A 23043-nucleotide genomic window follows, 5' to 3' on the forward strand; every position below is an offset into this window, starting at 1 on the left:
CATGATTCCTTGTTGTTGGGTGTAGCCTCAAGTGTCCTCAGTTTGTGTCTATAAATGTAATTACATTAACATTAATGTACTTTAAATATTTTTTAAAGACACATTAGTATCTTGCATCTGGAAATGCGGAATAAAATGATTGCTTTGAAACATGATTTGTTCAGTGAAACGGGTAAAAGGCATGAACATCTCACCTAAAAAATCAGGTTGAGGTAATTTACTCTGTTGCCTTTATTAATGCCCTCTTAGAATGGCATCAATTCCAGTTGCTACAGTAACATAATTGTCAAGGCAGCAAGTCAATTTCTAGCTAATGATGCTAGTGCACCCCATGAACTTGGGTCTCAATGAATGAGAGACCTCAGCAAACTGAATGAGTCACCACTCAGGAGCAGTCAAAAAGAACCTAAGTTCAGGCAAAGAAGGATAATGAATAGAAATATGCTTGGTTTCTTTAACATGCATCAAAATCAAACCAAACTAAGTGAGTAAATATCAGTACTTAACAGACAGATCATATGTGCAGTATAAAGAAGATAAACAAACAGAAATTAAAGAGTGCTCAGAGCCAGACTGAAACCTATACTTAACCTGTGGCAGCAAAAACAAAATCAAATGAATTAAATGCACAAATAAATAGATAAAAATAGGAATTAAATGCACAAATTTAATTAGGAACATTTAATTTTAAAATTAATAGTAAACTCAGAAAGCCAAAGGAAAATCCTTTGACTTCTCACTACAAAAAAGGGAGAAAATTGGAGGAACTTAAGAACAGGGAGAGTGGCTAGAGCACTGGTTATCACCCGTCAACCCTGTGATTCTAGCGGCTCTTTTGCTCAAGTTAAAAGTAAAATATTTCCACAATTAAATAAATTAAATTAAATTAAATAAACCAAGCATCATAGATTTATCAGCGTAACCACCGTTCTAAAACTTAGAAGCATAAACACCTAACAGCAGATATTGTCTTAGCTGCAAGATCGTATTGCAGCACTTCACGCTGCTCTTCTTGGCCCCTGCCTATGCTCACTGCTCCGCATAACATTGACCTAAAGTCCAAGTCTGATTATAAGTCTTAGTTTGTATTTTTTCTATTCATTATCCTTCTTTGCCTGAACTTAGGTTTTTGTTTGACTGTTACTGAGTGGTGACTCATTCAGTTTGCTGAGGTTCTCATTCATTGGGTTTGAAGTTCATGGGGTGCACTAGCATCATTAGCTAGAAATTGACTCGCTTGCCTTGACAATTATGTTATTATGAATAATAGTGTTATTATTCACTTCGCACCAAAAGGCCTACGCCTACTTGGAACACAACCCAGAATCAGTTTTGCTCAGTCAGTGGTCACGGATTGTACACATGAAAGTGGATTGTACACACAAAGTGAAGGACATCCGAGCCTAGTTTATAGTGACGGAAAATAGATTAATTCTCTTTACATGTTTTCCTGTGAAAAAAAACTAAATCGGTCTACAAACAAATCGGATTAAGAACTTAGGAACTAATTATATTCATGAACCGAGGTTTCACGGTATTTGAAAGCAACAGCCAAACAAATACATTGTAACTGCAACATTTTAACAAAATTTGAGGTAACCAAAATTTTCTTGTTTTAGGGTCTCCCATTAATTTGTTAAACAATGATGTGCTGAGAAATGTGTCAATCACACTGTACCCCAAGCTGTCTCACTGCTGGCCACCTGCCCCCAGCTTTCATGAGCCAGTGGTTGTCTGGCTAACTGATACAAATGTGAAATTAATTATACTATGCATCATCATTATAATGTCTAAGAGACTGGCTGTGACTATAAAAAGAAAAGACCATTAAAGAACAATATAGAATAAGTTAAATGTTTTAATATAGGCTACTCTGTGTGTGCATGTGTGCATAGGGTAAATGCTTTTCTGTTATGCTTCTCAGGTGCCCTATACAATTTGCCTAAATGGCAAGGCATGTGAAAAAAAAAAAACGGCAAAACAATTTCCTTTTTGACTCTAAATAATGAAAACTGGAAAGAAATCAAGAACGATGTAGCATCTGTAAAAATTTTCAGGACCAGAACTGAAAAGCAAAGAAGAGTTCAAATGTAATATGTACAAATAGTGTACATGCAGTTGTACAATGTTTTCAGTGTGTGCATGCTTATTTTCCTCACTTGTACAGGTCTTCTTGTCATCGTTGAGTTTGTAGCCATCATTACAACTGCAGTAAAAACCATCGATGACACTAACACACTTGTGCTCACAGCTATCATTTCCAAATGAACAGTAGTCGATCACTAGAATAAATTGACAAACAGAATAAATTTAGTTTTAACAGAGTAAGAAGGCAAAATAAATGACTGTTGACAAATTAAGTTTCAAGGTAAAATTAATTAATCTGGCTATAAAAGGACAACCACAGATTTAACAAGGTAAGACAGATTAAAAAAAAACGTTTGAACGTTCGTTGATACAATGACAGTAAAAATAGTAATATGTCAAGGAGTAGATTTAGTCAACTCCTGCCCATCATATTACTGTTACCAACTGGGGAAGGTGAAGGCTAAAGCATGCAGAGAAAAGCATCTGCCCTCCAAGGTACAAATCACAGATGCCCATAACAAAGCAGTACAGCACCACTGTGATAGAGAGCAAAGGGAGAGTATGCTATCTCTCCCACCCAGACAGCATGTGCAATTTTTCCTTCCTTGGCCCCTAGTCACATAAGGCCATCAGAATTTCCACTTGCAATCTCCAGACAACGGGATAAATGGTTTTTCTGTTGTGCCTCTCTGGTGCCCCAAGACTACAGATTTACCAAGAGCAAACTTAGCAAGAAACAAAGAAAAAAATACACTTGACTTTTTTGACTCTACAGGATAAAAATTGGAAAGAGATTAACAATGATGTAGTAGTGACCTTTTATAGGTTAACAATTGGGCCTTGACAAAAAAAACAAGCACATCACTCTTTTCAAAATAAATGACCTCGGTAATGCTTAATCCAAGTACCTCCTTGATTTAAACTCACCTGAGAAAAATCACATTAGTTAATTTTTGCCTCATTAACCATAATTAATAAAGTAAAATACTTTATGGGTGTGTTAGGAAACTAAAATGGGAATTCTAATGAATGAAAAATTCTTCAAGATCAGAACTGGGAAGCAAAGATAGGATTAAATGTAACAAAAGTATCCAGTGTAACGAAGTTTTAAGTATGTGCATGATCATTTCTCCTCACTTGTACAGGTCTTCCTGTCATCATTGAATTTGTAGCCATGATTACAGAGGCAGCAAAGCCATTAAATGTGCTCACATTTGTGCTCACAGCTATAATTTCCAAATAAACAGTAGTCAATCACTGAAATAGATTGACAAACATAATGCATTGAGTTTTAACACAGTAAGAAGGCAAATAAAATGATTGCTGGCAAAGAAAAAAGTAAAAAAAAAAAAATGCACCATAAGTCTTTAGATTAGTTTACATTGTAAAGTCTGTAAAGATAAATTCCTGTAAAAGAACCACAATACAGTTACCAATATAAAACAGATTTTCATCATTTTCATAATGTTATAATTTTTAAAGTTATGGCACACATTGAAATGTGCAATGCATTCAAAAGTGTTTAGACGCCCTTACATTGTTGTCATTGTTTTAGATTTACAGTGGAACCTTAAACCGTAAATCAAGACACGCTCATTTAACAAGGCAAAATGTATTTAAATATTTTCTCCATCTTGCGGAACGCTTGCAAACCATGTTACTCACAATCCGAGGTTCCACTGTATTTTTTTTTAGAAATGACCTCTGATACTTCTCTTTATTAATGTTAATTAACCAATTGTATTTTTTTTTTATAGAACATAAAGTAAAAACACTTTGGCCTTATTAATGCATATTAATTAATGTTGCAAGTCTTAGCAATCAATCAATCAACCAATGATTAAATATGGAAGCCTGAAGGTTCCCATTAGCTGTGGACAGTGCTGCCCAGTTCTGCAACTGAGTAGTAATGCTGCATTACAGTTTTCAAACAATCAAATCATAAGATGCAATTTCTTAAAGAAAATGTCACTGTGTTAAAGTTAAAATTATTGTACTGCCTTGATCAATGAAAACAAAAATTTGAGAAATTACTGTAATTACTGAAATTACAGATTTTATTCGGATCACACTTCTATGAAGCAGACAGATAAAATGAGATCAAGAATGATGTAGCAGCAACCTTTTATAGGTGCACTTTTAAGATTCTTAAGAAAAGAAAAAAAAACTCACTATTTCCAAAGCTAAATGACCTTGGTAACCATGAAAGCAAATTCCTCCCTAACTATGTTTCCAACCTACCTGAAAAATCAGTAGTTAATTCTTGACTTCTTTAACATTAATTCACTCACTCATTGTCTATACCACTTTGTTCTGTATAGAGGGTTAAAGGGGGACTCAAGCCTATTCCAGGATGGGGTGCATTGTAGGGCATGCACACATTCACATGCTAATTTACACACTAAAGGATTGCCACAGTTTGGAGGAAACCAAATGACCTGGAGAAAGGAAACCAGATTACCTGGAGAAACCCACCAAGCATAGGGAGAACATGCAAACTCCATGTATACAAACGCAAATAGGGAACTGAACCCAGACCCTGGAGGTGCAAGCAGACAGTGCTAACCAATAAGCCACCATGCTGCCTGATAACATTAATTAATGAAGTGAAATACTTCATGGGTGTTTAAGGAAACCAAACCGTGAATTCTAGCAAATGGAACAGAACTGGAAAGCAAAGAAGGTTTCAAATGTAACAAATGCATGCAGTGCAACAAAGTTTTAAGTGTGTGCATATTATTTTTTTCTTACTTGTGCAGGTCTTCTTGTCATCGTTGAGTTTGTAGCCATCATTACAGAGGCAGGAAAAGCCATTGAAGATGCTAACACACTTGTGCTCACAGCTATCATTTCCAAATGAACAGTAGTCAATCACTGGAATAAATTGACAGAATTAATTAAGCTTTAACACAGTAAGAAGGCAAAATAAATGCCTGTTGAAAATAAAAGACTTGTTTTTGGTTGAAAAAGCTAGTAAAATTATTTAAACTGGCTATAAATAGATCACCACATATTTAACAAGGTAAGACAGATTTGTATACTTTTTAAAAAATATGGTACTGTACACATTAAAAATGTTCAATGCATTAAGAAAAGTTTTCAGACCCTGTCTAAATCATTTACAGTACTATACAGTCAGAAATGACCTCTAATACATCCTGATTTGATTAATGTTTGACCAAAGAGAAAATTAATTTGATTGCATGTACATTCATCTTGCAAAGAAATGGTTAAATGTAACAACAAGTGCAAGTTTTTTAGTGTGTGCATGGTCATTTGTCCTTACTTGTACAGGTCTTCATGTCATCATTGAGTTTGTAGCCATCATTACAGAGGCAGTAAAAGCCATCAAGGATGCTAACACACTTGTGCTCACAGCCGTCAGTTCCAAATAAGCAATTGTCGATCACTGAAATAGATGGACAAACATAATAGATTCATTTTTGACACAAAAAGAATTATCCAAAAGAATAATTGCTGCCATAAGTAAAATAAATAAATAAAAATAGACCAGTGTGGTCTTTAGATTAGCTTACATTAGGATAGAATAACCACATAGTTTTTTTAAGGTAACACATTTTTAATAGTTTTATAATTTTTAACATTTTGGCACACATTAAAAAGGTGCAAAGCATTTAGAATGTGTTCGGACCCCTTTACGTTATTCTTGTTATTGATTTATCAGTAGTACACTCAAAAATGAGCTCTGATACATCCTGTCTTAAAATAATGTTTGACCAATGGTAAATGTATTGGATTGGACATAATGTAGACACACCTAGGCCTAGGTAAGGCAGATCAATTAATGTTGCATGTACAAGCAATACACAAGTGATACATAAATGAATAAATAAAAAAATAAATAAATACAGTAAATAAATAAATTGAAGAAAAAAGATTTTACACTGTGAGCCATTATTATTAACAATAGATGCCGCACAGTTTTGCAAAAACACCTATTTTTCTGACCACAACTCTCCCATAAAGCTGATGGTTCACAACTGTCCTTAAAGGTTTTATTAATGCACTGGACTGCTCTTAACATAATTCCAGTAATTCTGTTTTTGTAATGGATTGATGAAATTATACATATTTTAGACATTTAAAAAAACACTGCATCAGGGATTTCCATAAAAAGCTGTTCAGAGATCACACTTCAAGAATGATAATAAATTTAGTAATATGCCAAAAGCTAGAATTAACATCACCCAAGCTATGCATCAATGCACACCGCTTTAATGCTGGAGATATTCTTCCCTCCATTTTTTTCTCTAAGGCACACAAGTTCATAGATGCCATGACGGACTAGTTTCGCTGTGATAGACAGGAAATGGAGAGTATGCTATCCTTCCCACCCAGATAGCATGGGCAATGTTCCTTCCTTGGTCTCTAGTCACAGATGGCCATCAGAATTTCCACTTATAATTCCCAGACAACATGGAAAATATTATTCAGTTGTGCCTCTTTGCTGCCCGAACATTATAAATTTACAATTGACAAAATTACCAAGAGACAAACACAGTAGAAAAAACACAGCAATGTTCTTGGCTCGTTTGATTCCACAAGATGAAAATTGGAAATATGTCAAGAATGGTGTACTATAGCAGTGACCTTTTATTGATTCCTTATTAGCACTTGACATAAAAAAAAAACAAAAACAAGCACATTACTATTTTCAAAATAAATGACCTTGGTGACCGTCAATTACTGCAAGTACCATGTTTATTTTTTCTACATTCCAACTCACCTGAAAAAAATTAAATTATTATTATTTGAATTTTTCCCAGATTTTCTCCCTAATTTAGCCGTGTCCAATTCCTTCCCGTCACTAGGGGGCTTCCACATTAAGCTACTACTACGACTCAGTCGGGACGGCCGAAGACTATGTCGGCTGTCGGCTGGCATCACGTGGTTCCAAGGAAACGCGTGATGCCAGCCGACAGCATATTTTCGAACTGCTTGCTCACGCACCATTGGGGGTGGCATAACACACTTGGAGGACAGCGCTATCCGCTCCTTTCGCCTGCGTGAGCTCACAGATGCCCCTGATTGGCTGTAGAGCCATGATTAATGTGGGAGCACGAAGTACTTCTTATCCTTCCCCTCTAAAAGAGCTCGGCCAGTCAGCTCTATTGAGACCTCCGGCTGCGAGAGGTTACAGCATCACCCGGGGATCGAACCAGCAATCTCCAGATGATAGGGCGAGCACTTTACCACTGCGCCACTCAGAGGCCCCAAAAAAAATTATATTATGTCATTTTTGACACTATCATTACTTGATGAAGTCAAAACACTTCATGCATGTGTAAATATGATACTTTTTAGGTCCAGAACTAAAAGGCAAAGAAGGTTTTATATGTAACAAATGCATGTAGTGCAACAAAGTTTTAAGTGTGTGCATATTCGTTTTTTCTTACTTGTGCAGGTCTTCTTGTCATCGTTAAGTTTGTAGCCATCATTACAGAGGCAGGAAAAGCCATTGAGGATGCTAACACAATTGTGCTCACAGCTGTCATTTCCAAATGAACAGTAATCAATCACTGGAATAGATTGACAAACATAATACATTTTAAGACAGTAATTAGGCAATCTAAATGATTGCTGATAAAACAAAAGTAAAATAGACCATCAGTACAGTCTTTAATTTAGGTTACATCGAAAAACCTAATAAAGATTAAATAAACTGGCTTTAAAATTACCACCATATAGTTGTTTTACGGAACAATGTAAAACAGTTTTAAATTTTTTTTTATAGTTTAGAGTTATTCCTTGTTATTTATTTTTTTATCAAGAAATTTGTTTAAACACATACTTAATACATCTTTACAGATGTATTACTTACTTGGTCTAAGTAAGGGCTCTAAGTTAAGATTGCATGTATAAGCAAAACATTATAATAGTTAAGTAAGAAAATACAGTACATTAATACGTAAGTAAGTAAGTACGTATGTAAATAAATAAAAAAATAAATAAACTAATTCCACAGGGTAGAAAGATTTTACACTTTTTCATCAAGCTGCATTTCCTCCCCCAGGCTGCATTACCTCCACCTAGATGTTACTATGTTAAGTGTAAAATTATTGGCCTGAATCAACAAAGGAAAGAAATATGGAGGTTGCTGAAATTACTGGAATTTACTGAAATTATAGATTTTTTTATAATGTTTTTTTTTTTTATTTTATAATGAGCACATTTTTTTTTAGTGAAGCTTACATTTCACAACTATCCTTACAGGTTTTAATAATGTGTTAGGCTGTTCCTAACCCAATTCCTGTAATTCTCCTGAGATGTTTAGGCCAATAATTTTACCCTTCTAAAACACAATAACATATTTTCATCACTATGAGGTGCATCTTTCAAAATGGTTATTTACAGTCATGTTTAAAAGTTAGTATCTCCCTTTTAATGCATCCAGGTGCTGCTAATCATCAGCCCCTGATTAATCGATAATTAGCAGTGTGCAGACCTAAAACACCTAAAGCAGATGTTTTGGTCTGGAGCATTTATGTATTTGTTGACACGATGTCAAGAGGTAAAGACATAAGCAATTGTCTATAAGAAATACAGTAGCTGTTGCTGGATATTAATGTGGAAAGGGTTATTAAACCATTTTCATACAATTTGTTAAATGTTAATGTCCAAGACACAATTAGACAAAGACGGATTAAAAAAAATTTATTTGGAAGGATTGCCAGGAGAAAAACCTCTTCTGTGTAAAAATAACATGGAAGCACAACCGAGATTTGTAAAACTTTATCTAAACAAACCACAAGACTTTTGGAACAATGTCCTATGAACAAATGAGACCAAAGTGGGGTTATTTGGCCCTAATGCCCAGCACCATCTTTGGTGATAACCAAACAGCATTTCAGCAGAAACACTGCATACCCTCTGCCAAGCACGGCAGTGGAAAGGGTGACTATCTGGGCTTTCTTTGCAACCACAAGACCTGGACACATTGAGTCAACCATGAGCTTATCTGTATCTCAGAATAGAAGTAAATGTAAGGCCATCTGTCCAACAGCTAAAGCTTGGACAAAATTGGGCCATGCAACACAACTTCATGCATGTGTAAATATAATACTTTTTAGGTCCAAGACTGGAAAGGAAAGGAGGTTTCAAATGTAATAAATGCATGCAGTGCAACAAAGTTTTAAGTGATGCATGATAATTTTTCCTCACTTGTACAGGTCTTCTTGTCATCATTGAGTTTGTAGCCATCATTACAAATGCAGGAAAAGCCATTGAGGATGCTAACACAATTGTGCTCACAGCTGTCATTTCCAAATGAACAGTAATCAATTACTGGAATAGATTGACAAAGAAAAAGAATTGGGCCATGCAACACAACAATAAAAAATGATCCAAAGCACACAGGTAGATCTACATTAGAATGGCTAAAAATAAAATGAATCAAGGTCGTGGAATGGGGTAGTCAAAGTTCAGACCTCAAACTAACTGAAATATTGTCGTAGGAGCTTATAGGAGATATGCAGAATGGGCCAAACTTCATCCAAAACAATGTCAGAAGTTGATAAAGTAATACAGAAAAATTATTTTCATGTTATTGCTTTTAAAGGCAGATCTATCTGAACTATTGAATCCTAAAGTATTTAGTATTGCCCAAGCTTTTTTATGCTTTATTTTTGTTAAATAAATAAAGGCTTGGTAAGGTTATATTTGCCTAATCAATTGTAACTGTAAAAGTTTATTTGCATGAGACCTGCTATGCCATCAGATAATTTTTTTATGATGTTGTTACACAAAAAATGTAAAAAAGTGATAAAAAGAATAAAAAGAGGGGCTATTAACTTTTGAACATGACTGTAAATGATAAGCTACCCACTGAATAAGTTAGGGTAAAAATTGGCAGCTGAACCAAATTAACGACTGTAGTAATTAAGTAAGTAAGTAGGCAATCAAAGGTTCTACAGCATCAACCTATTTAAATCTAAATGGCAGTTTTGTCCGGGGTTGTATTAAAGCTTGATATTTAACTGGATATATTTATACATGCAACTATTCCTTAATAAGTGGAGGCTGATTACTGATAGGTTCATCAGCAATGTCCCACACATTTCATTAAATTAGACTATCATCGAAAAAAGTTTATTTATTTCAATAATTTAATTCAAAAAATGAAACACTTATAAATTCATAACACACAGACTGATATATAGTAATATCTCAAGTATTTATTCATTTTAATTTAGATGATTATGGCTTACATCTAATGAAAAAGTAAAATCAGTAGCTCAGAAAATTAGAATACTACTTAAGATTAATAAAAAATTAAATATTTTTAACACTGAAATGTTGGACTACTAAAAAAGTATAAACATGTACAGCATTCAGTACTTGTTTGGGTCTCCCTTTGCATGAATTACTGCAGCAATGCTGTGTTTTATGAAGATGATCAGTCTGTGGCACAGCAGAGGTACAGTATTATGGAAGCCCAGGTTGCTTTGATAGCGGCCTTTAGCTCTTATGTATTGTTGGGTCGGGTGTCTCACATCTTCCTCTTCATTATACTCTATAGATCTTCTATGAGGATTGGGTCAAACAAGTTTGCTGGCTTTACTTAAGGCAGTGTGGGTAGATGCCAAGTCCTGCTGGATGAAACCAGAATGGACTAACACAGTGGACCAACACCAGCAGATGACATGGTTCCCCAAACCACCACTAAGTGTGAAAACTCGACACTGACTTGATTTAAAAATGAAATGTAAAACAAGTCCTCTGAAAAGAGGACTTTAGCCCACTTAGCAACAGTCTAGTTTTTTTTCCTAGCCCACGTACGTAAGACTCTGTCTCTGGTTTAGGAATGTTTTGACTCAAGGAAAGCGACAGTTGTAGCCCATTTCCAGGATACAAGAACAGACTCCAGCTGCAGTCCACTCCTTGTGACTCTCCCCCAAATTCCTGAATGGGATTTTTTTTTTACAATCCTTTTAAGACTGGTGTTATCCCTCTTGCTTGTCCACCTTTTTCTACCACATTTCGTCTTCTGGACAAATGTCAAGTCAGCAGTCTTTACCATCATTATGTAGTCTACTTAACCAGACTGAAAGGGTATTTAAAGGCTCAAGAAACCTTTGCAGGTGTTTTGAGTAAGCTGATTTACTGTAACTTTTTCGCAATATTCTATTTTTCTGGGATATTGAATTTTGGGTTAGCTGTAAGCCATAATCATAAAAAAATAAACGAAATAAACACTTAAAATATACCAGTTTGTGTGTAATGAATTTATGTATGAGTATGTATTGAATAACTAAAATAAATCACCTTTTTGATGATATTCTAAGTTAAGCGGCGCCTGTATAGTGCATGTTCATGTCTGTGGTTTGGCTGTTTTCATTCGGCCGTGCCGAAAGACAGGCAGACATGTACGGGGTCTTTAACTTAAAACAATAATATCACTAATTATATTTATGCTGATTATCTTTTTATTTTATTTTTTTAGCTTTAACCTTTTAACTATTTCTAAAAACTTCATGGTTCATGGCTGTAGTTTAATGCAACAACATTTAATGCAATCTAACACAACTGAGTATACTTGTCAGAAACTAAAAATGTCCTGTGTTGCAGAATTTTATTTACAGATATCAAAACAACTACAGTATGAAGGCAGTGTTTAAAACTATATAATCCATGCCAATAAATGCTTAAATACTACATCACATTTTTAAATAAGTGTACAATACTGCTCATGGGTTTTCTAATTTCTTAATACAGTGTGTTGCTTCCTAACACTCAAACTTTGCAAACCAACATTCTTTTATTTTGTAAACTCTTCTGTTCTGTTTGTTTTGTTAAACTCTTTTTTTTTCTTTTTTTACTTTTCTGTTACTTGGTCCCCTCTCTTTATGTAGAATGTGTGTGTTGTACAATAGCAGAAAAGCTCAATAGTTTGTTAGCACTACTTACTTGTGCAGGTTCTTTTGTCATCATTCAGAGTGTATCCTTCCTTGCAATGACAGTTAAAGCCATTAAGGATGGCATCACACTCATGCTCACAGCTATGATTTCCAAAGGAACAGTAGTCTATCACTGGAACAAGTAAAAGAAAAAGCCAAAATATTACACATTGTTAATATTACACCCTAGAAATAATCCCTTAAGACACTTACTGTTATTGCTATTTTTTCAATTACTTAAGGTTATAGATAACTATCTTTGAACATGATATATAAGCCTTTTGAAATTAAGTTTGTTTAAAATAAATAAATGAACCTTTGTTCTTTTATCGCACATTGATATATGGGTTAACGTGGCTTTTTTTGTTGCATCTAACATGTTTTTACATTCTTTTTTTTTTTTTACAGAAATACTTTAAATACTTTGAATGTCAGGGATGCCATGATTCCAGACAGTGCATGCTTTGTGTGCATGGAGTTTGCATGTTCTCCCCTTGCTTGGTGGGTTTCCTCCGGGTACTCCGGTTTCCTCCCACAGTCCAAAGATATGCAGGTTAGGCTAATTGGCGTTCACAAATTGCCTGTAGTGTGTAAATGGGTGTGTAAGTGTATTTATGTGTGTGTGCCCTGCGATAGGTTGGCACTCTGCCCAGGGTGTACCCTGCCTCGTGCCCTAAGCCTCCTGGGATAGGCTCCAGGTCCCCACGACCCTGAATACAGAATAAAGCAGTATAGAAGATGAATGAGTAAGTGAGTGATCATCAATTATATATCAGTAAACCTGTAAAAGGATCATGGGCAACCAAGGTCCATCTATATCCACAGGAGCCAAAGGTCCTGACTAAATGTCACAGAAATGTTAATGTACAGAAGTACAAATTGCTGAAAAAAGCCAATGCTGGCCATGATAGAAAGGTATCAGAACACCCAGAACATCACAGGGTGTTGTACATGGGGGTTAGCAGGCAAAAAGCTCAAGGTTGTTGATCTGGCTTTCAGATCCAGTTGAGTACCCTTGGGGTGCTAGAGTAACAAACCCAATTTACAGAGACCTCACACAACCCACAGCACCCAAACGATACACTGCTAATGTGCCAGACTCCCTAGCACACCCTAGGAGGTCCTACATTTTGGCATTTTGTTCTTCAAACAGCAAACTATTATTGGCAAGGCAAGGCAAAGCTGGACCAATCAAGCTCAATCAGAGGGAGATTACAGAGAATGTTGCATTAGATTATGTTTACCTCAAATAACAGGTTTAAAAAAAATTATTACAATTTGCATAAAGTACGAAAAACATTCAGAATTGTATTTATTTTTTGCCTACAGATGTTCATACAGACATCTAGTCTTTCATTGGTATGGTTAAACATGAACATAAAATGAACACTAGCTAAAAAAGATGTCTAATTTTAATGTTAAGTATAACATTAAATGTTTAAAAATGTTTAATAAATCTGACAGTGTATCATACAAACACAAGCATACACAAACAAACCCAGACACTAAAACAGAGAAACAATGTGCTTCAATAAAAATACCAATCAAACATAACCAAAAAAAAAAAAAAAAACCTGAGGAACTGAAATTGTGAAAGACACTAATGACAACATGAAAGACAAGACAGGCTGGGATACAATGGCTGCAGTAAGTGACAACTAGGGTGATGCTCACTGCAAACTGGCGCAGCTGCAAGAGCAGTTCAACGGAAAAGCATTCCAGTTAGGTCCCATATTTTTAGAATCATGCAATGTTATGCTTGAGTCATGTCTAGTTTTGTCAGAATTATGCTCTGTTTAGCCAGAGGTAAATAGAGTCAGTGATGAATAATAGTCTGTTATCCCGAAATTGCCCTGCTGACCCAAAGCTATGCCCTGTTAACCCAGAATCATGCCATGCTATGTCTGAATTGTGCCATTTTAGGACTGAATCAAGTTCTGAAGATAAGTTCTGTCCAAGTGCCCATGCCGATGTTACATTCTGGCCAGCCGCCCATCTTAAGCTCAAGATAAGTCCATTTCTATTTGCCTTTGCTATGTCCTGGAGCAGTTTTCAGGACAAGTCCAATGTCCATGCTTAGTTCCAGGTTAGGCACTGGTCAGCTTTGGTGCCAGTGCTATGCACTGTCACAGACCCTACCCCTAGTCCCCAGCCACTCTCATGCTCCTTATGCTAACCTTAGCATAAGCGGAGGAACTGACCAAGTATATTAAAATGATTGACCTCATCACAGATTAGCAATGTAGAGGGTGGCAGGGTAATTCCCTGGAAGGCACTGCATTCCCTTTGGACTTTTTTGGACATAAATTAATGGAATCCTTAAACCATAATATAACCATTGTAATAACATCTAAATGTTGATACATTTTGATCTACAATGATTTTTTAAACATAGGAAAAAATTATATTTAAGGGAATCTTCAGTCTAATCCACAAAGGATATGGTATGGCTGCAGACTTTCATCCCAATCAAGCCAGAGTCACACGTAATTATATTTGTTTAATCAGTTTAATTTGGTTTACAATTAACTATCTTGTGTGCATCCTATTGGGCTTTAATAAAAACTCGCAGCAACACTGGCCCTTTGATTAGGTCTCCTGTAAAAGCCACATTATACATAGTTAATGAGCACTGCAATAATTGGCATTTTTCAATTGATGATACAGTACCATGGCAGTTATCAATGAACTGGAACTAAAAAAAATCTTTAAAAAGCCAGTTTGTTCATTTTTATTATTTTGTAGACTAATATGCAAAGCTGTCAAATACAATGATTGTATGTTACATCTGTAACTGACTTAGAAATGGGTATTTATCAAGTATTTGGGCCCGTCATGGTAAATGGATGTAGATTGTCACTAACTTGTGCATGTCCTCTTATCTTCATTGAGTACGTAGCCAGTATTGCAGTCACAGCTGAAAGACCCGGGGGAACTGATGCAGATTTGCTCACAGTCATGCTTCTTCTCCACACACAAATCAATAGCTAAAAAAGTAAAGCATGTAAATGCAACTACATAAATCATTTAATAGCATTGAGTATAGTAATTACATAAGTTACAAAAAAATATTTAATTTAATGATTTAATGTTAAATTTATCTACAATCCCCAGCAGTTGTGTTTTGAAGTACACACGTGTACAGGTTTTGCCATCATCTTGGAGTGCGTAACCAGGCAGGCAGAAACACTGGTAGGAGCCAGGAGAGCTCTCACAGATATGATCACAGCCATGGTCAGACTCCAGACAAAGATCACTTTCTAAAAAGTCAGAAACCAGTTAATTAGATATCAGAAAACCTATGGAGAACATGCAGTGCAGTGAAGCCTGCTAGACCCTGCCATGCCTTGTAACCTAACATTTTTACACTATTTAGGATTCACACTAAACCAAAATAATATGCACCAACCAATGTGTACTCGTTAAAATCAACTCTTATCTGAATAATCTGATGTAAAAAAGAATGAATCAGGTCAAATGTAAAAACCTAATACAAAAAGTTGGTTAAAGTACAAGACAAATGGATATAAAGGACGTGTAGTTCTTTGGCACAGACAAGTCTATGTTCCAATGCTTAATAGTTCATATAGTGAAACAGTATGCATTTTATTTTAAGAGGCTAAATATTGGTATTATTAGATAGAGTAAATAGTAGGTCACACAATAAAAAACTATATGGTCATGGCCCTTCAAGCATTTACAAAAATGGCAGAATTTGTGTTTGACACCCCTGCACTAAGGAAAACTGCTCTGGAGAAAACTGTTGTTAGAGAAAAATGTGTTTACTGTTGCAGAAATAGGGGGTAAATATTTACTGCAAAGCTTGTCTTGGAATTGGAGTCCAAACTGGTGAATGAGATCGAATGTCTCCACTAGGAAAACATGGTCCTCAAAAGGTGGTGATGCCATCGCTCTCAGGGATGTCATGTCAGCTCTGGCAACCCCCACAGCATAGATCTCGATCCCAGACTCTCGAGCAGCCGCAGCTACCTCAGCAACACGGTCCTGAGGCCGGCCATCAGTGACAATCACTGCTACATGAGGCACATTGAGACGAGCTCCCTCCTCAGTAGAAAATGCCACATTCATGGCATAACGGATAGCCAAGCCTGTCATGGTACCCTGTGCCAGTGGAATGATCTTTTTGATGGCCTTGACCATATCCGCAAGAGTAATGAATTCTTTCAGGGAAAAGACATTCTGCACTTGACTGGAGTACTGCACAACACCCACACGGGTGGCATTGGGGCCGATGTCCATCTCATTGATAATGTCAATCATAAACTTGCGCATCGTCTCAAACTCATGTGGCCGAACGCTGCGAGAGCCATCAATGACGAACACAAGGTCAACAGGGCCAGACTTACACTTTCCAAGTCCAGCTGTGCAACAAAAAAAATTGTGATTAGAGAGGTATTTAAAGAACCAAAAAGTACATGCACAGCATATTTAGACAGAATGAAAACAGTGAACGGAATAAATGATGTTGACTTTCAAACTTTAACAAATGAACTGCCAGTTTAAAAACTTAGTTTAACTCTGAAGTAATTGAACACAATATTGGGAGGTTACAGGATAGAAAATAAATGTTTTACATACTGATAATCTGATTTCTAAAACTAGTCTACTATTATCAGCAATAAAGAACCTATTAGCAGTATGTATAGATGGCCCAACAGCTTAATCCAAATATATGTTAAGATGCTTGCCTACAATCTATGTTCAAATCAAAACTCTACACAGTTAAATTAGAGCTTGATATTTTGATGTATATGTATTTAGAATTACCTGCTTTTGGCCTTGCTTCCATGATATTCGCTAAAGCCAGCAGTGCACCAACACACACAAGCAAATGTCTCATTCTGGAAACTTTATGCGCTCAGTCCTGCTGTAAAATCTGTCTGCCCTGATGTCTGTAAGTGGTCAAGAGAAAGAAACAGAAAGGTTAAGGTCAAAGCACAAGGAATATATTTAGGGAACAGCTGTTCATTCCAACCCAGTCCTGCCATAAAATAACAACAGCAAACAGTTTGCCTGCAGCAGAATGTAGAAGTTTCAACCAGATGTTGGTAACACAAAGAAATTATTCAACTCATAAATTACTTGCATGTCAGCAGGCTGTTAGTTCAAGCACAGTGCAAGGTAATTACAGGAAAATAACAATGTCTGCACAAGTAAGCTTGTAAACGGCATGCTGTTGATATGGTTCTTCTTATATGATTTGGGAAGGTTTATCATTGTGTGAGCAGTCTAAACACATAATTTAGAAAAGAACCACACAAAGTTATGGTAATTCTCTTCATCAGCAAAAAAACCCAACCTAGAAGTAACGGGGGTGAAATGACTTTTTGCTTTTTACTTGTTAAGTACTCTTCACCAGTCATTAGCAGTGATTAGGACATTCTGCTGTGCTCCGTCTCTTACTTCACACATACAACATGCTGAGGTAAAAGGTTGTGTAACTGTATTGCTTTTGCGCTCCCTTTGGGACTTCACTGATCCACAATGGTTATTTCAGCATCACCAGACATTTTTCATTATGTCTGACTGACACAAAGGGCCCCTGTGTGTGTGTGTGTGTGTGTGTGTGTGTGTGTGTGTGTGTGTGTGCGCGCGCGCGCGCGCTTTATGTCAAGATAAAATCTCTAAGAAGCTAAGGGTTACTGAGGCTAGCATACAGACATTCTATTCATGAAATCACATTTTAATAAGGTTGATTTATTTATTTTCTTACATATATATATTATTTCTCTAATCTATATTTTTCTTGCCATTTTATTAACCTATTTATTCAATTCCTTTTTTGCTAGTGGGTGTTTATATATAAGATTATTTTTGCCATTATTTCTTCTATTTTATTTCTGCTGGTTACCGTTGTTACCATCTTCGTATTGAACTTCTCTCCTTTCACTAATGGATGTTTGAAATTTTTTCACTGTCAATAAAGTATCACTCAATAAACCTACCTCATTATTATTATTAACATTAAGGTATAACTAATGTGCAAATGCATCAGTGTTAAAAAAAATGTCAAAGTTGCTTTCAGTGTATAGGCAGATGGTATAAAGTAAAAATGCCTATTGAAAGTGATTATTGATCATTTTTTTATCCTATCTTCAATACTTCACTTCAGGGCTTTAATGCAGCAGAATGTTTATAAATTTTTCATCCCAAGTGTTTTTTTTTTTTTTTATATTGTATTTATAGTCGAGATTTGAGTTTCATTTAATGGAAATGAGCAATTTGCAGCCACTAGGTCTAAATAATAATAATAATAATAATAATAATGTTTGTTATAAATATAATAATTATGGTTGTAATCAAAAGTACTGACAAAAATACAAGTAGTTATTCTAATATATGCACACTACCTGGGCAAAATAAAATAAAAATCACCATCATTTAGTTTTAAATAAGCAAATACTTAAGAGCATTTAATAGTTTACTGCTTAAAATGTTTTGGCTGACAACAATTGTTTTAACTACATGATGAACTACACTGCTCATGTTAAAATGGTGCCACCTAAAAGTTCTCTCAGTCCTTTAAAAAAACATGGATGGATTTGGCTGATGATATCAGTCATGACAAATTGGTGTTATTTTTTGACTGGACCTCAGGACTGGTGTGTTTGCATTTTGTTCTTTAGGAGAGAATGTACTAGAGAACATTTTAAGGGATGGTTTTACCTGTCATAAATACAAGATCTTGGCCAAAAATGTATATAAATCTGGATGTAAATAAAAAGTGTGACTCTACAGAACGTTCTCGATTTAACAGCAAATGTGTGATGTAAAATAAGGTAAACGTGGTCTAACATAATAGTCAAGTCTTTTGGATGGAAATGTATGTAAACATGTAAATGTCCATTCTCCTAAAGCAATGAGTTTTACTTTAACTTACTTTTAAATATTCTAGACGTATTGACTGACTCACAAATCATTATACAGACAAATGTAGATGAAAATACCTATTTGTAATGTGGAATACTTTTTTCATATTTTTATATATGTCCAATCAAAATATACAGCTTAATATAGCTTTAAAAAACTTAAAGCAAAAACTATTCTTTTTGCAGATATTATCCACGTTTGTACTCCATGCGTCTCAGTCCTTGTATTTACTTTTAGCTGCTATTTGTGAAGCAAAGTGGGGGCATGAGAACCACACACCTGGGTGCAGCTTGTTATCTCTCTAAACAAATATACACAGGGGTTGACACACAACACCAGGAGTTCAACGCCAATGCCACAACAGCAGGTGATGGGTGATGAAGACGCTTATTGTAGAGGTCTGATGAACATGCCATCTACTTACCGCAGATAGAGCCAAAGAATGGATGTAATGAAGGGCAGAACTATGTAGAGTGGAATATAAATCAGGGCAAAAAAGCATTAGAAGACACAGGAAGAAAATTGCAACTGAGAGGCATGCACGAACAAAATGAAGCACAGAGAGATATGGGTGAGTGGGCAGTCCACAGCTGGGATCCTATCTTTCACAGACTAAATCATAGAAAAAAATAATAATTTTGAGAAACTGTGTTTTGGTGCTAAACTAATATTAAACTGCTTTAACAAACTCATTAAAGTTTATAAATGGTGATGGTTAAGGAGGAAGACAAAATTTGCTGTCTCATGGTTTTTTATTTCTAAGACATACAGCAAAATTAATCTGCGTATGAGATCAGGTTGTGAAACTATATGTTTTAATAGATATTATGTTTTTGTAAACTTTACCCAATATTTTAAACTGTCTTTATGCACAGCTTTTTTATTAATCAATGGGCAAAAAATAAAAACTTTTTCTAAGAATCTGTATTTAATTACAGTACATGTTTATTGATATTTTCAACACAACCTGAAAAATTGCTTATATGACTTCTAATGAACCGTTCATTTTGTTAAATATTATACAAATAAAATTGTTTTACCTCATCGATTTAACCTTGTTTTACAAAAAATTTTGAACTTTTGATATGAGTATGCTTAAATTCTTGTGGATTTGTAATCATCAGGGCATATTTGAATGTCTTTTCATTTTTTATGGTCAAAATTATATCCCCCCCAAAAATTTTTTTTTAAGTGAAGGAAAATAAAATTAACATATTTATTCACAGGACAGAAAACAACTAAGTGGAAATACTCTTTCTGCATATATGACCATATGTTTATCACTTCCTGAGCCATCAAGCCACCGGAGAAACACTCACATTACACACATTCTGCTCAGCTCAACTTGGGGCACTGGCAAAAAAAAAAGGGAATCTCACCACAGAAGAAGGTCTTAACAGAGAATCAGTGAGCTGTGTTTCTATTACTTAGGGTTGACTGACAGGTTCGTAGTGGAGTTGTGTAGGGAACAGCACCTTCTTGTTAGAATGAAATTGGAAGCAGATGTGAGACTCTGCTACTGTTAGCAATTTACACTGTGGCTTTGTCTTCAGCAAGTTACTGCACACCTCATACAAATATCATTTTAGCTTTATAGTAGTAGACAAGTCAAGATGAGAGGATTAGTGTATTTAAAATATTAAAGACATTTTCTATTTCCGGTTAAAAAGCTTTGTTAGCAGCAAAACATATTCAAGATTATAACAAATCTTGCCACCGTGACATACTACTTCTAAAAACAAATGGGCCTGTGAATTACATATTTAGCAATAATTCCTATATGATCCATTATTAAATATCCATATATTATATAGTGCAGCATTATATATTCTAGCCACAAATAAATCAAAAAAGATTTTTTTTTTATTATTATGAACTGGAAGACAATATTGGCTTAAGAAGGTTTAGCTTAGAAAGTCCGTGTCCAGTATGTTTTAACAAAAACGTACGGAACACATATAGTATATAGTATATAGTAGCTCAGGTACACAATCTGTCATTAGAAATAGCTGTGTGTGTGTGTGTGTGTGTGTGTGTGTGTGAGTGAGAGAGAGAGAGAGAGAGAGAGAGAGAGAGAAGTTAACATGTTGAAGTCTTCGACTAGGGCAAAACAAACTAAAATGATTTTCGTAAAAAAAAATAGGCTATATAATAAAAAAAATAAAAGACCTAAAGTAATAAACAGATATGGTGTTAACTGATTGCGTCACGTGCCAGCACGTCTTCAAGCTGAAGGAAGAGCAGAATCCAATTTCATAGAACGACTCAAGCAGAATCTACTATTTTAACAATTCAAGTAGAACTCTATTGTCCAAATCGGCTATTGGAGACGACCAGAACCGAGCCAAAAGATTAAATGACTATTACAACTTGCTGACTTACTGTAAATTTCTCCTTGCAACATGTACTTATTTACTATTATGTGCTTTACATAAAAATAAAAGAAAGTTTTTCCCCAGGCTTTGAGAATGAGGATGATGCTCACGTGTACAGAGATGAAGCATCAGTCCTTACTCACCTTTGTGAAGATCAGGGAAGAAGTGAGACGCAGCCGGCAAAATGGGACAGGTAGACGAACCTCTCTCTCTCTGTCTCTCTCTCTCCCTCTGTGTTACACACTACTCAGTTCCGCTCGGTCTGAAGGATCCTAAAGCGAGAGTATTCTCTCTTATTTAAACAGAGTCAAAACGACCGAAAACAAGCAAAAGACTTCTCAGAAAGCTATACGACTATACAGAGTGCAGTCCTGATCTGTAAGACGCAGAATGAATCTGAAATATACTGATTTGGGATTAAGTACGTGAAGCAGGTTATGTGGATCCACCCCCTCTGAAATCCTTCTTCTTTTTTTCCTTCCCCAAAACCGATCCTTGCCAACACGTGTATTTTTTTTTCTTCGTCACAAATAGCACTGATTGACGGTTAGACCGCTGCGAAGCTACAGTACATCGCTTATATCATTTAGTAAAATAGTAAGGAGGAGTGATAGGCTATTTATTTTTGTTATAGCGCTAATAATAATAATAATAATAATAATAATAATAATACCCTTATTGGTATCATCTCTTCAGTGTCAGCATTATCAGAAGCATAATCAGCCTTAATATGTGTGGCACTGTGCGCCCCAATTCAAATCATGACGTTATAATAATTGAAAGTAAAATAATCTAACTCATTATAACAGATAATCAGGTAAATATTTCCACCTCTCTTCATTTTCCTCATTTTACCTTTTGTATTGCCTGTGCTACAGGTGCACTTCTCTCTGGGTGCCTTTAATTGATCCCTGATCCTTACAACCAATAGGGTTGTATGTTTAACTTCCTCTTGAAATACCCCATAGGTTCAGATTTAGGCAAGTTGATGGTTGAGATCATTGGTAGAAAACCAGTTAGTGGTAGTTTTGGCACTGTGGGCAGTGGTGGCTCAGTTAGTTAAGGCTTTGGGTTACTGGGTTACTGATCGGAAGGTTGAGGGTTCGAGCCCCAGCATCGCCAAGTTGCCACTGTTGAGCCCTTGAGCAAGGTCCTTAACCCTATCTGGTCCAGGGGTGCTATAAGCTGGCTGACCCTGCGCTCTGACCCCAGTTTTCTAATTGGAATATGCGAAGAAGACATTTCACTGTGCTGTAAAGTACATGTGACAAATAATTGAATATTCTTCTCTAGATCCACATTTTCATGTTGTTTACACATAATTCTGACTGTACTACTCAAATGTTGTAGCAGAAATCCACACTCATCAGACCAGACCGCATACTTCTATTATGTAAGAGTTCAGTGAGCCCATGTGAAATGCCCATGCATTTCCTGTTCTTAGTTGACAGGAGGGGCACCCATCATGGTCTTCTGCTGCTGTAGACCATCTGCTTCAAGGTTTAACATGTGTGCTTAGACATGCTCTTCTGCATACCTCCATTTTAAGATGTTATTTGGGTTAATGTTGTCTTTCTATCAGTTCGATCCAGTCTGGCCATTTTCCTCTGACCTCTGGAATCAACAAAGTATTTTTACTCAGAAAACTCTCTAACAAACCATAGAGATTGCTATGTTTGAAAATTTCAGTAGATCAACAGTTTGGAAAACACTTAGACTAGTCTGTCTCCAATAATCATATCACATTCAAATTACTTGTACATTTCTCCCCC

The 23043-nt window shown here is 35.7% G+C and overlaps 2 protein-coding genes across 5 annotated transcripts in view; one reads left to right on the forward strand and one right to left on the reverse strand.

The window, feature by feature from the left end:
* The window catches only part of matn4 (matrilin 4), a 29087-nt gene extending 7433 nt beyond the window's left edge, over positions 1-21654 (reverse strand). The window contains exons 1-12 of one of the 3 annotated variants that reach the window (XM_053498830.1): positions 21415-21654; positions 19321-19360; positions 16794-16918; positions 15821-16387; positions 15143-15265; positions 14870-14992; positions 12016-12138; positions 9271-9393; positions 7506-7628; positions 5375-5497; positions 4840-4962; positions 2160-2282 (exon numbers count right to left, since the gene is read on the reverse strand). In XM_053498830.1, the coding sequence (XP_053354805.1) occupies positions 2160-2282; positions 4840-4962; positions 5375-5497; positions 7506-7628; positions 9271-9393; positions 12016-12138; positions 14870-14992; positions 15143-15265; positions 15821-16387; positions 16794-16866 (1624 nt within the window). In that variant the 5' untranslated portion in view covers positions 16867-16918; positions 19321-19360; positions 21415-21654. The remainder of the gene's footprint in view (positions 1-2159; positions 2283-4839; positions 4963-5374; positions 5498-7505; positions 7629-9270; positions 9394-12015; positions 12139-14869; positions 14993-15142; positions 15266-15820; positions 16388-16793; positions 16919-19320; positions 19361-21414) is intronic. The other 2 variants (XM_053498829.1, XM_053498832.1) reach the window with 2 other exon arrangements.
* The window catches only part of rbpjl (recombination signal binding protein for immunoglobulin kappa J region-like), a 31149-nt gene continuing 27364 nt past the window's right edge, over positions 19259-23043 (forward strand). For both annotated transcript variants that reach the window (XM_053498833.1, XM_053498834.1), the window contains exons 1-2: positions 19259-19467; positions 21356-21464. In XM_053498833.1, coding sequence (XP_053354808.1) covers positions 19434-19467; positions 21356-21464 — 143 coding nt within the window. In that variant the 5' untranslated portion in view covers positions 19259-19433. The remainder of the gene's footprint in view (positions 19468-21355; positions 21465-23043) is intronic.

Source organism: Clarias gariepinus, chromosome 6 (genome assembly GCF_024256425.1).
Source record: "Clarias gariepinus isolate MV-2021 ecotype Netherlands chromosome 6, CGAR_prim_01v2, whole genome shotgun sequence".
Taxonomy (NCBI): domain Eukaryota; kingdom Metazoa; phylum Chordata; class Actinopteri; order Siluriformes; family Clariidae; genus Clarias; species Clarias gariepinus.